At 49.7% G+C, this 13,971-nt stretch overlaps 1 protein-coding gene across 2 annotated transcripts in view; it reads right to left on the bottom strand.

Moving 5' to 3' along the window:
- The window catches only part of Kcnn3 (potassium calcium-activated channel subfamily N member 3), a 144,443-nt gene that overhangs the window by 14,045 nt on the left and 116,427 nt on the right, over positions 1-13,971 (bottom strand). For both annotated transcript variants that reach the window (NM_019315.3, XM_087631660.1), the window contains 2 exon segments: positions 1,379-1,489; positions 7,888-8,029. In NM_019315.3, coding sequence (NP_062188.3) covers positions 1,379-1,489; positions 7,888-8,029 — 253 coding nt within the window.

The raw sequence follows: 13,971 nt of genomic DNA, 5'->3' as shown, positions 1-13,971 counted from the left end.
CCCTGTTTTCTTTTGTCTGGTTGGGGGCTGGGGGCCACGATGCTCCTTGTGGTCTGTATGCCCATGGTATGTCAAGATTTGCTTGCACAGGTTCCTTTCTCATATCTGTGGCAGCTCTTTAAAGAAACCCCCAATCAAAGACCCAACAATCAAACGCCATAAATAATTCTGCTGAGAAGCTGAAAGGCCTTGGCAACCGCATACTCTGTTCCGGCTTCCCTGAGGGCCCGCCTGCTCCTTCCCAGTCTCTTTTTGTTCTGTCTTCCCGCCTGTCTCTATTTCTAACACATTTTTATGGCTTTGAAACGTTAATCACAGAAGAGTTTCTCTAGTACTCAAATCCCCCAACTAAGACTGTGGGTTTGCCAGTAGATTCCTGCCGCCTGGAAGCCTTTTCCCTGGGGATCAGTGCCTGCACAGGGCCCAGCTTCCAGGTTTTTCCTCCAGAGAAGAGGAGCCATTCAGGTCATACACCTGACCTTCCTCCCTTCAGGCTTCTGTTTGTTTACAGGGTCTTGCTTGAAAGCTTTCCTTAAAGAAATAGCTCCTACCCAGTTTGCTGGGCCTGTTGTTGTCCCGAAAGCCTTATCCTTTTCTGTTCTAAAGACGCCTTATTAATCTTTGCTTGTGTTTTTATTTTGCTTTAAGACAGGGGTTGCTTAATGGCCCAGGCTGGCTTCGTACTTGTGGCAGGCCTCCTGCCTTAGCCTTTTGTGTTCTGGGATCACTGTGCCTGGCTTAAATGAGCTTCCTTTTCTCCGACAATTCAGTGGGGGGATCTGAGCCGCAGCAAATCACCCCATCCCTGCACTTTCGGTTTATCCTCTCCATAAGCTGAGTTCATAAGGAAGCCAGTGAGAGCCATCATCCAGACAGCCCAGAAGGGGGAAACGGAAGATGACATTTTGATGAGCAACACTGTTTGGGAATGTGGGCTCCACTGGAATCATCCCTTTAAATGACTTTTTAAAGGGATTGGATTTAGGTACATCTCCAGTATAATTTTAAGGTTCTCTACTGGCCTTAATGAGAATCATGAAAATGTCTAGCATAGTCAAAAATATAGCATCATCCTGTGTGATCGATTTGACACCATCAGGCAGGGAGGCAAAGCAGCTTCTTATCACTGTGTGCTATTGATCTAATTATCAATTAGGAAAATTATTTGGTTGCCTGATGCATGTGGTGACTTAATGGTGGGCTCACCTGGTTTTTGGGATTCGTGCACTGAGTAGGGGCTGTGTGCCTGAGCTGGGTGCTCTTAACCTTGTACTCAATGGAGCCTTGCTAGGCCAGGCCTGGTGTCTGATCTCTCTCTCTAACCAGCTCCCACTTCAGCTGTGGACCTACATAAAGGCATGGGCATGAGGCGGCTTACCCGTTTGGTGAGCTGAGTGTCCATCATGAAGTTGTGCACATGCTTCTCTGCTTTGGTGAGTTCGAGCTTTCGGGCAACCACAGCTACCACGAGGGCAGTGCAGCCTGCACCCTGCCAAAGGACGTCAGAGGGTCCCCAGGAGAGAAAACACACAGTTAGGAGGTACAACACAAGGCTCAGTGTTGGCATTCCAAGGGAATGGTATAAGACTTGGAGTCTCCGATCAGTCAAGACCCGCCATAAAGCTTGTCAAAACCTGCTTGGTCCCTGATAGCCCTGTCAAAGAGGGGGGTCTGCAATGCTTCCTGCCCTGTGACCCTGGATGACCTGTGGGAGATGACTCTTCCCAGTGCTGGCCAGTTCTCACTGCTTTGTGGTAAAAGTGAGTCTTGGGGAGGTAAACCCTTGGGCAATCAGGCCCCTTGCAGTGTGGCAGGTGACAGCGTCCAGCGCATGAAGGCCTTGTCTGCTTTGACTCATTTGTCCCCAGCTCACATCAGCAGGCTCAGGGGGAAGACCCTTGTGCAGACCGTAGTGTGCAAGACACAGCTGGCATTTGAGAGAGTCCTGAGAATGGCCAAATGAAGAGCTGACACCTTTTCGCCAAAGATGACAGTGGCCTCCCAGAGGGACACTTTGATAGTCACTGGCTACAGTGCTTGTCCCAATGTGGGTCTTTCTTCTTGAGGCTCTAGGCTCTAGACAGCACAGGGATCAGCTTTCAGAAGGAGCCACACGTGCATTTTCAAGGGGACAATACTTCTGCCTACAGCTAGGATTTAAGTGACCCAGTAGAATACTCTCTGCCTTTCCAGGATCATGTTCTCAGTCTGTTCATCAGTCTCCCATCTCCCAACTCCCACAGGAGAACGCAGAGAGGAGGAGCAAAGCAGCAGGCCTGAGAGAGCCACAGAATACCAGGCCGTCTTTCCTGCCCAGTCCATTAGCTATCCACCTGACTGTTGGTGCAAGGAGCAGGCCAGGACAGCAGTATGTCCCTGTGCTTAGAAACACCCTCCTCAGTGCTGCCTGGTGGCCTGCGAGTCGTGAGGAAGGGAGACAGAATCCCTTCACCTGGTTCTCTAGTGGCCCATGGAAGCCATCCCTAGCCTCTCCTCACAGACCACTGCTCTCTCTCTCTCTGAACACGGTGCCATCACCTATGGGAGAGGTGGAGGTCTTCAGAATTCCAGCGGTGATCCCCCATGCTACAAAGCAGAGCATGGAGCCCACATTAGCAGTTTGAGATGCTGGGGTGAAGGAATCTACCAGCAACACATTTGATTTCATAGGTTTTATACTACGTGTGAGAAACAAGGAGAGTATTTCTCAGAAATGCTACATTCTATAGCCAACTTGGGACAAGTGTATTTCACACCTTCCCCCCGTCCCTCTGATGAAGGCCATCCTGTGTGAGGTGCTAGTGTTGAAGGTGGCAACCCCTTCTCCTAGCTTTCCACACGATCCCATTAACACAGAGAAGTGACGCTCTGCCCATTTGACCACCCAGCCCAAGCACAGAGCCCAGCCTGTGAACGTCTCTGGCCTCCTTTCCCCTGCCCATTGGGGGATGGCTGCATTTTCTTGGCATCTGGGACTTACTGGAGACTTTGTGCCCAATTTTTAGAGGATATGGGCAACTGGACAGCTCAGTCTATAGCTGTAATCAATTTAGCCAGTCTGTCAAAAGCAAAAAATAGCTTAAAAGAAACTGTCCTGGAGGGAGGATACACCCCCCCCCCCAAGCAAAGCCAGAAACATCCATCTCCTCTGTATGGAACATCCAAAAAGAAGGATGTGTCCTAGCATTAAAAATGGAACATCAGAGGGAGAGGGTTCTCCCCAGGCTCTCCTGGGTCCAGAAATAATTCCACTTAAATCACCCCAGAAAGCCGGGCGTGATATCTAAAGAGCGAGTCTCCCTTTTGCTACATGGATCTTGGGAACATCATCAAAACAATTGGTCATGCACCAATTGCCGGGGTCTAGACAGGAGCTCTGCAGCTTCAGTCCTGGCCCTCAGCCTCGCTGGCTGACAATCTGACTACAGTGGACTGCTAACGGGAAGGGCAGTGCTTCACTCAGGAAATACCCATCTCACATGAGAAAGAGACTTTGGAGGGCAGAATGAGGCAACCAAGTGCACTAAACCCCAGTACCTGATTTCTTTCAACCTAAAAATGTAAACATTCCCTCACAGATATTCTTCTTAGGATGCTACCTTCTTCACACCATTCCCACTTCAGTGGGTTCGTATAATTTTAATGGGGAATTTACTAAATTTAATGACCTCTGTGTGTGTGTGTGTGTGTGTGTGTGTGTGTGTGTGTATACAGGTGCAGCACGGAGGTCAGAGAACAACAGAGAAGAAGCCAGTTCTCTCCTTGTACCTATGAGTCCTAGGGGTTGAACTCAGGGTATCAGGCTTGGCCTTTAGCCGATGTGCCATCTTGCCAGCCTGCACTCTTTGTTTTCTTTTAGATAATTCATTGACTGGATGTAATTGGGGAGATCGCAGACAATTATACCGGGGCTATTAATGTGTATTAAGAGACAACCCTGTGAATGTGGTACCAAACATCAACACCCCCAGAGAATGGTGTGAGAAGCACTGTGCCCCAGGCTGCTGGTCCTCTCCAGGATGACTGAGAAGAGAAAAGGGAGGGGGGAGAGATGGAGAATGAGATAGAAAACACTTGGCCCTATTCTAATCAGCATTAATCAGAAAACAGAAGGAGAAAGCCAGGGATAAGAAAACAAACAGACAAACAAACAACAGTTGGGCACGAGAAGGAAGAATGAAGAACCAGGGTCAGAGGTGAATGCTCAGTCTGAGGTTTTTAGAGGACACCCAGGAAGTGCCATGAGGCCCCCGTCCCAGTGGCCAGTCTATCGATCCCTATGGGTTTGATGTTCACTACTCTGTGTTCCCTTGGAAATGTCTTGCTTCCAAGAGTGACCTCGGTTCTCTTGGCTACCTGGGTGTGTTTGTGAGACTCAGTCATTGTGCAGCTCGCTGTGATATATGGACTGTCAGGAACCTGCTTAAGTGCAGTGTGGGAGTTCATACTGTTCCAGTGTGGAATCTCAGTGGAGGTGGTGGGTAGACAAAGGGGGACAAAGAGGCATTGAGGAGAGGGCAGGATGGGATAGGAAAGATGGCAGCTGCTGTAGTGACTTCTCTGGGGAGAAATGGGGAGAAAATCTGTGAGCAAATCAGCCTCTTGCCTTCAGATGCTAAGACTCGACTCCCCTGACGTTGATGGGAATCTTCAGTTCATTCCACCCAAGTCCTCTTTCAACAGAGTAGGACAGGACCTGCCTCCAACAAGACCAGACTGCCCAAGGTATACAGGTAAGCAGAGTATTCAGACTGACCAGAGAAGGGGTGTCTAGAGGGGTGAACATATCTAAGTCATCAGCAGATTTGGGCTCAAATCTGGACCCCAACCGCTCCACACCAGGCCTCCCACTTCCTGTTTCCAAGAGATGTCCAGCTGGAAAATCTTAGATGTTGGAAAAACAAGTGTCCTGAGGGGGAAAAGTATGAGGTGTTCTTAACTAAAGAGGCATAAAAGGAGATAAAACATAAATGAATGTGACACATGGAAGAGGGCGGCCAGGAACATTTACGGTCAACTCAGGGCTGCAGTAGATCCTGTGGGACAGCCAAAATACCATCAGCAGCTTGGAAACCAAGGCGTTTGAGGAGAGCTGCATGGGGCAGGACACTAAGCAGATGTCTTCCTAAGCCATCTGCGCTGCCCCCAGTGTCATTCTGTTTGTGTCACCTCTTCTTCATCAGTTCAAGGGGCATCTCTCAAGACACTGCTGGGGAAAGCTCACTGTCCCATTGGACAGCTACAAGGCCCATTTGTTTGCAACCCGCATTGGGGAGACAGAGTGCATCCATATCTGGGACACAGAGCTGACATGAAATTACCACCAGGAAGACTCTGGGGACGCTGTGGCTCTCCCAGATACCCACAGAAGCTAAGCCAGAGCTTTGTTTTGCTTCTGGGTGCTGAATAGTAACTACATTGTAAAGTATTCTGGAAAATTCCTCATGGGAAGATGCCGGAGCTCTAGGTAGATTTGTGTTAATGAGTGAGCGCTCAAGTGCTCCAGGCCTAAGCCAACAGTGTCAAGTTGTCCAGACAGCTATAGGCTCTGCCTAATGGTGGATAATTATGCAGTTGCTGGATTACCAAAGGAAAACAATGATTAAGGGCATTTGCAGCAGGCACACAAAATCCTTCCCTCCCCTTCCCTTCCTGCGAAGCCCTTGCCTTGGCCTCGGTGGTGTCCATGGTAACCAAACAGGAAGCCCTACCTTTAGTCAAGGCCCTTGGAATAATAAGCAGGAGATATACATCATGTTGAGGGAGGGTGGCCTTAGCAATGTGAGCCCCTAGAAAGGAATGACTCAGCTGGAGAGTCGTGTTGAATAGGGAAAAAAAAGCCACCAGGCTTCCAGAGCGAGTGGCATTTAATATGGGTGAAGACATTGACAATGAACAAAGGGACTGTGCCATGCTGGAGCCTTTGTGGGAAGAGGCTTATATTCCTCGAGCCAGGCTGTGTTCCTGCGCTCCCAGGAAAAGCCCATGCTGGAATTTTAATACAGGAGGGCAGTGTGGGGTCCCTTGCCTGCTGCTCTTCCCGCTTGAGTCTCACCACAAACTACAAGCAACACCGTGTGGCCCAGCAGCCATAGAGGTTGCTGGGGAGGCAAAGGCAGACCACCGCCTACGCCTACAGAGAAGCAGTGTCTCAGGTCAGTGTCTCACGACCTTTTACTTGCTTTAGAGCCCAAAGCCAGGAGATGTGAAACCCAGGAGCCAGAGAAACTGTGGGCCCAGGCAGCTTCCTGGATGGGGCACAGCTCCATGCTGAGAGGGAGAATGGCTGGTATTTAAAAATAACAGAGGCTCTTGCACCTCTTGGCGGAGAGGCTCCTAGTACCCTGCCTGAGAACTAGGGTGGGGCCGAAGCTCATCCAGGAGTCTCAGAAGGAGAGCCACAGCCTTCGGGTGGCATTTAACTCCTTTCTGGTAGGGAGACTCTTTGCCTGGTTTCCTGGTGACAGTTGGAGTTGTGCCAGACAGACTCCTACTGAACCATGGGAGGTGTTTGTTCTATAGCCTTACACTTACCATGATTTATCCCAGCCTGGCACTATGCCTCTGTCACTATGGCTGTTCCAAGGATGCTCGCTCACATGGGCCTGCCCTGCTTGGGAGTTGGAAAGAACAGGAGGTTGTGGTCAGCCAGCCCAGCCAGCCACCGCCCTGGGGTCTCCTTTGCTCCTAGTAGCCGGCTGGCTCCTGTCTCCCTTCCCTGGGTGGAGGTGGGCTGGTACCTTCCCTTTTGCAGACACAGGTTACTGCCTCACAGGAAGGCTGTCCTGCTTCCTGGGAGCAGTGAGAATGGAGCCCTGACAGGAGGACAACTGGGTGGAGGACAGAGCAAGACAGCGCTGAGAGATCTGAGGGTCAACCTGTGGCAACCTAGAACCTCTCTGAATTGAAACCCCGTTTTTAGCTTCGATGCCCCCCACCCCCGGCAGAGCTGTGTGCTCCTCTCTTTAGGGTTTTTTCTCTTCTAAGAGGAGGGTCTCCCTGTGCTGAAAGAAGGAAGGCTGGCATTCATTCTGAGATTCCATGTAGGACATCAAAGTGGACACCCCCATCCCACCCCTAAAGTATCCCCCAATCCCGATTGCTTCAAAAGTGGGGAGATAGCCTGGATACAGCTCTCACTGTTTACCCAAAATGTTCACATCAATTACTTCCTGGGGTCCACAAGCCAGTGAGGAGGCCAGCCAGGTGTCCAGTTACACTTTACCCAAGAGATTGCAGGCGCCACAGGTGACAGTCGAGCGCCTGGCCCAGAGGCCACTGTGAGGGGATAGTGAAAATTCTGGTCCTGTGTCTAACCTGTGCACCACATCCCTCCCACAGGCTGCACACAGCACAGCAAAAGGCAAAAAGAAAGAGCCCCCTGGAGCCTGAGGCATTTGGTTGAGGGTAGGAAGAAGTAGACCTTGGTGCTGGTTGCCGGTCAGGAGACCTGCTGGTTTTATCAGATACCTATTCTGAAAGCATTTGACACTCACAGCCTGCGCTCCAATGTTCAAGAGGGGAAGACAAAGCCTGGGAAAGTCAAGAGTTGGCCCAGAGCCATGTGGACGCACCAGAACTCAAGCCAGTAGCCAACCCCATCCAGGACCCAGGTCCCTTCAGGCTGGCTCAATGTTCTATTTCTGAGCTCTAGCTAAACTCGATCAGGACTGATACCAAGGAGCATGGCAAACTATAAGCTTGACGTTCCCTGGTAGAGAGCAGAGCGTCAGAGCAGCAACCAACTCCAGCTCATGCTTGCCCCATGACTTGCAGGGGATAGGTATGAGTGCCTTGTGACTAGCACCCCTCCCTCTCCCCAAGAAGGCCCTTCTGTGCTCTTGCATGGTCCTTGAGGACAGGGCCACGAGCAGAGGCGGTACTCACCATGATGCCAGTGAGAAGACAGACACCTTTCCCACAGTATGTGTGGGGCACCATGTCCCCATAGCCAATGGAAAGGAACGTGATGGAGATGAGCCACATGGCACCCAGAAAGTTACTAGTTACGTCCTGCTGGTCATGGTACCTGCCAAGGGAAGACAGGAGTTAGTCCGTGAGACCCCCGTTCCCGGGAGCAGAGGCTGTGGGCGACAGTCTAAGGTGGTGTGGGAAGCCACAGCAGTGACGGCGGGCCACCTCTCTTTAGGCTCCTGAAGTTGCTGCATCAGAGCCTACCCAGGCCCTGCCTGCCGACAGCCGCTGAGTCCCAAAGGTAAAAATGTTTCGTCATGATCTGCGACGCATTGTAGATTTCCTTTTACTGTTGGTAGGACAGCTTCGGCTGAGATCATGCATGAATAATATTCAAATTTTCCTTCTAAATAGACCTTCTATATGACTATATGATTAATCAGAAATCACAGGCTCCTGGACAGGAGATCTCCCCCCCTCCCTCACACACACACTGAACACAATGACTTAGACTGGTATCTCCTGTGTGTGTAGAGGGAGGCCCTTGTGGCTTGGGTCTCTTTTGGAACTGACTTCACAGGCTGGGGCTCTGGCATGTTCACAAAGGCTCAGCCTCCTTCTGACTCAAATATTTGTGGCAGGACACAGCTAGAAATATCACGTCCCCTGCCTGGAGGCCATTCTAGCCATGTTCCCTCCCTTTCCTCCAGAGAACCTGGCCCCGGGGCTCTGCTCTGTGGGTATACAGACATGGGCAGAGGGCTCCGTAGGAGAGACACTGGCAGGTACCTCCCTTGTTTTCTGGAAGGGGTCTCCCTATGTAGCTCTGGCTGGCCTGGAAATTGCTATAGAGACCAGGCTGACCTCGAATTCACAGGGATCCTTCTGCCTCTGTCTCCTTGAGTGCTGGAATGAAAGGCAAGAACCACCACATTCGGCTTGAAGGTGCCTGCTATTGTTCAAATGTATTCCCTCCTCCAATGCAGATGTTCCCCAGATGATGGGAGATGGATATTTAGAGATAATTTGTACTATGTAGTTCAAGTTAGCCTTGAACTTCTGGCCTTCCTCCACAAATGACAGGATTGCAGACCTGTGCCCTTTTACCTGACTTAAAAAAGTTTTTGTGCATCAGTCTGCTTGCTTTGCTCCTGTGCCTTCTAGATTCGAGGACATAACTTCCTTCCCTCTGGAAGATGTGTCAACCAGGTGCCTTCCCAAACACTAAACTTACTGGCATTTGTATAATGCCGTGGTCTAACGGGCATCCTAGTATCCAAAACCATGGGGGCTAGCCTTTTCTTCTTTGTAACTTATCCTGTCTGTGGTGCTCTGTGACAGTAGCACTATGGACTGAGGTGGGAGCAGGGCACAGTTCTGCAGGCAGGCAGGGGAAAAGGGGCCCAAACTCAGCATGCAGGGGTGGGGGATGGCAAGGGAGGAAGGCCCTTCCTCAAAGGGTCATTTTACTGGACCAGCATGAGTGGCACCCAGGACAATCTTACTCCTGATAAATCTCCCAGCTAGCTACTTAGAACCCACTGGGTGGGGAACATAGCGAGGGGCAGAGAGATCAAACCAGCCTTTTTGAGGAGAGGGGGCAACTCTCTGGGAATGTTGATAGCATACAGATTCAAGGGCTGGTAAGGGCTGAGCCCTAGCTACACTGAGCTGCAATCTCCATGCCCTGAGACTGGTACCTGTGAGTGATCACCCAGCACTGCTTCCCCCGATCCACCCTCCCTGTGCTTCCCTTCCTTCCATGTGCAGGGGTATCTGCAAGCACAAGTGTATCTGGAGATGCCCCTGGAGAAAGCGGAAAGGCTGCTAGCCACAGAGAAGCGTCTAGTTGAGGAACACCGAGGCAGTACAAAGGATTACATCTACTGAGCCCTGCTGAATAGCTGCTGCTCTGAACCCACTCTATTTCTTATGGCGCCCTTCGAAGTCCTGATGGGCAAGCAGCGAGAAGCACAGAGACGCTGAGTGATGCATAGGAAGTAACTGATGCAAAGCCCATGACCTCTGCTGCCCCACTGGACAGCAGAGAAACGGAAGTGACTGGGACGTGTCCTAGAGAGAATATGTCCATGGAAGGCGGGCACCTGGGCTTCTGCAGTAGACAGATGGCTTGGGAGACCAGTGCTCAGAAGAGGCTGGAGGGCCTGGACAAGTGTTTGTATTTGGCATTAGAGGGCTTGGAGGAAATTCTGGGTCCCTGGTAGAGGAAGTATGAGCAGGATGCTTAAAAAGATGATACACAATAGCAAGGAAGCCAGGTCTGCATAGTGCAGAACTGGAAGCAAGATGGCTGCCGCTCCGTACTGCCCTCAAGTCCAGTTCCAAATCAACAATGGGTGGCAGTGGCTTTCACTGTTGCCTGTACACGGGCCTGGGCACCTGGAACCTCTGGGGACAGTTGAAGATAGCTTCAATCGCCCCATCATCCCTGTTTTAAAATAGGCTCCCTCCAATTCCCAGCCATGCTCTGCTTCTCCTAGGAGCCTGACTGGCTGCTTCTTCCCAGCTCATGTGCTCAGGCTGACCTGTTGTAATCCCCTGGCCATCCTGGAGAGGCTCAGATTTAGCATCCCACTCTTCCCTCCGGGATCGAGCCTGCCACTGCCCCACTGTGCCACCCTCTCCTCTCACCCCAGCTGACAGGTATCTGTCCACTGTCCCGCTGGCTTGTCCTTGGTCTGCAACCCCTTTCTGGTTGTCTGGTGTGACAGGCTCTGGCTCCCAGGCTCTAGGCTACAAAACTAGACCTGTGATTGGTGGCCTAGCAAGACTCAGTGGTAGTGGGAAGGACAGACAGACTGACAGAGCCTGCACAATGAACCAGCAGCACAGAAGCAAACGTTGCAAGGGCACAGCCAGTAGCACACAGTGTGACTAGCCAGAAAGAGAATTTTCTGGAGAAGAAGCTCCGGTCAGGTCTGAGGACACTGAGATTCAGTCAGGGTGGATGAGCAACATCTGGGTGTGGTCCAGTGCCAGCTGCACTGTACTCCATGGCTGTGGATAAGTAGTGTAAAAAAAATTCCTCTGTGACTGACTCAGTTTCCCTATCTGCTAATGGGAAGATTTAAAAGAAAAAACCCGCAGGCAACGCCTGCACGGTGCAAGTCTGTAGCCCCGAGTGGGTTCTTGGCACATATCAGCAGCGACTGTCTGTATGGGAAGGGCAGAAACGGAAAAGGTAGGATTTATGACACCAGAGGAAAGTCCTGACAGGGGTATTCACAGGACTGTCCCAGATGAATCTGCTGTGAGGCCACTGACAAGAGACTTGGCATGTGAGCATGAGGCTGTCCACAGTCTACAGAAGTCAGGCCCCAGGCAGGAAGCGTTTGCTGCTGCACCTGAGGCAGTAGTGGGAGCCTTGAATGACAACCAGCTGACCGAGATTAGCATGCGGCAGTGCGGTAGTGTGTGACTGGTGCGTCCCTGTGCCTGCAGCACCTCACAGGTCTTTTCTGGCAAACCCTGCAGCATTGGTGTTCTTGAGCAGCTGCCTGGCCTCAGTGTCACAACACCCAACTTTCACATGCGTGAATTCTGGGGTGCAGAGATCAGAGATAAAGGGCAGTTACATACAGGGCAAGTCAGGTATGGTGGCTCGTGGCTTTAATCTCAGCACTTGGAATGCAGAGGCAGACAGATCTCTGTGAGTTGGAGGCTAGCCTGGTCTACATGGTGACTTGTAGGACAGCCAGGGCTAGATACAGAGACTTCATCTCAAAAGCAAAACAAAACAAAGCAAGCAAGCAAACAAACAAACAAAAACACTTAAAGATGACAAGTAACTGCTTTTTCTATGATTTTTCAAAAATACTCTTGTGGGTTACTTTTATCTATCTATCTATCTATCTATCTATCTATCTATTATGTATCTATGTATCATCTATCTATCTATTATCTATCTACCATCTATCTATCTACCTATCTATCTATATGTGCCTTAAAACAAAATAACATTTTTTAAAAATCAAAATTTTCCTTAAATATACATACATATACAAACAAAAACACCCTCTGCTGTGTGATAAGGAGAGGAAAAATAGAACCTAAGAAAGCCACCCACTCACTAACTGCCCAACAGCTGCCCTTGTTCTTGCAGGGTGACGGAGAGGCCAGCGTTAATTGACCTGGCCCTGCTGCTGGGAGCCACTGCTGAGCTGCGGCAGGAGAGCTGTGATGGAGATGAGACCCACTTGCAACTCACCAACAGGAAGTGATGAGCGACAGTCAGCTGGTGATTCAGACTGTGGGAGGGAGAGCAGCTCGAAGCCTATTCACAGTTTTAAGTGGTTTACACATCTCACACATCCACGTACTAATCTCATGCTATTTTTTGCAATAGAGAAATTTGGGGAGGAAGTAGTTTCATGTTTTTCTTTAAGGGCTGAGGAAGAAAAGATGAAGTTTTTCTTTCAATTCAAGAATAATTATTATAATTTTCCCTTCAGGGTGGACCATGGCCTGCCTCTCTCTCTCTCTCTCTCTCTCTCTCTCTCTCTCTCTCTCTCTCTCTCTCCTATATAATATTACAAAATAAATAAGAGCTATGGAAGAGTATGACTGGAGAGCTATCTCATTAAACACACATGCCTACCTTTGTTCTACAAATCTCTTACAACTAAGTTTGTAGTCCCTTCTAAAAATAAGCAAACAACCGGGAACCTCTAGACATCTGGCGAAGGCCTCTAACATACAGAGACAAACTAAATTAGTCACTTAAAGCAAAGGAAAAGGAATAAGGATTGATCAAACAGATCATTCACAGATAACTATTGGGCAGGGCTAGTCAGGCGTGGGGAGGAACCTATAATTAACATTGCAAGGGAGATAACATAAGACATTGCACCTATTAAGCAAGAGTGGAGGGAGGGGAACCTGTAGCCAGGATGTATCATTTGACAGAAGAGCCTGTTTTCAATAAAGGAAAAAGAACGGGTGCTCTGTGCCGGGAAAGTCAGTCGGATGGAGCAGGTAGAGAAATCGAGCAGGTCTCCCAAATGGAAGAAAACCGAAAGAATGAAAAGGAACATAAAGCATGAGAAAACGGATAAATCTGTCTACTGATGCAGGTAACAGTTCCTGAGAGACAGAACTCATGGGGTGGGGCTGGGAAGATCATCACTGAAGAAGTCATCCCAAAAATTCCCCAGAACGGAAGAGCTGAGCCTCTACGAAAGCCCGTGGTACAATGGACAGCGACAGGCTCCAGGCCAGGCATATTACTGTGAACGTTCTCACCTAGGAGGAGGGAGATCTTCACAGATCCATGATAACAGGAGAGGAAGGGGTGAAAGTCACATAGAGAAATCACTGATTACGACTTTTGACTTCTCCCAGAAACCATGGAACTTAGAAAGTCATGGGATGCATCTGTCAAAAGTCTAAAAGAAAATGAGGCTGGAGAGATGGTGGAGTGGTTAGACACACTTGTTGCTCGTGCACAGAACCCAGGTTCAGTTCCCAAAACCCATATGGTGGCTCACAGCCATTTGTAACTCCAGTTCCAGGGGATCCAATCAGTGACCTTCTTCTGGCTTTCACAGGCATCACGTGATGCAGATACTGGCACACAACACAAGTAAAACATTCATACACATAAAGTCTAAAAGGAAGTCTAAAGGAAAATAATTTCCAAATCAGAATTCTGGTCAAGAGAGACAATCTGTGATGGTTTGAGTGACAGTGTTCCCCCATGGGCTCAGACATGTGAAGATTTGTCCATAGTTAGTGGGACTGTTTGGGAAAGATTGGGGAGTGTCCTGGATGGTTTTCTGTCCATTTGATACAAGGTAGAGTCATCAGATAGGAGGAAGATTCAAATGAGGGAATGCTTTCATGGGATTGAACTGTAATCAAGCCTGTGGGACATTTTTATAATTAGTAATTAATATGGAAGGATCCAGCCCACTGTGGGTGTGGCCATCCCCAGGCTGGTGGTCCTGGGTCAATAAGAAAGTAGACTGAGCAAGCCATGTGGAGCAAACCAATAAGCAGCATCCCTCAAAGCCTCTGCACCAGCTCCTGCCTCCAGGG

The sequence above is a fragment of the Rattus norvegicus genome, chromosome 2, assembly GCF_021556685.1.
Source record: "Rattus norvegicus strain SHRSP/BbbUtx chromosome 2, alternate assembly SHRSP_T2T, whole genome shotgun sequence".
In the NCBI taxonomy this organism is placed as follows: Eukaryota; Metazoa; Chordata; class Mammalia; order Rodentia; family Muridae; genus Rattus; species Rattus norvegicus.
This window is presented reverse-complemented; position numbering and strand designations above follow the sequence as displayed.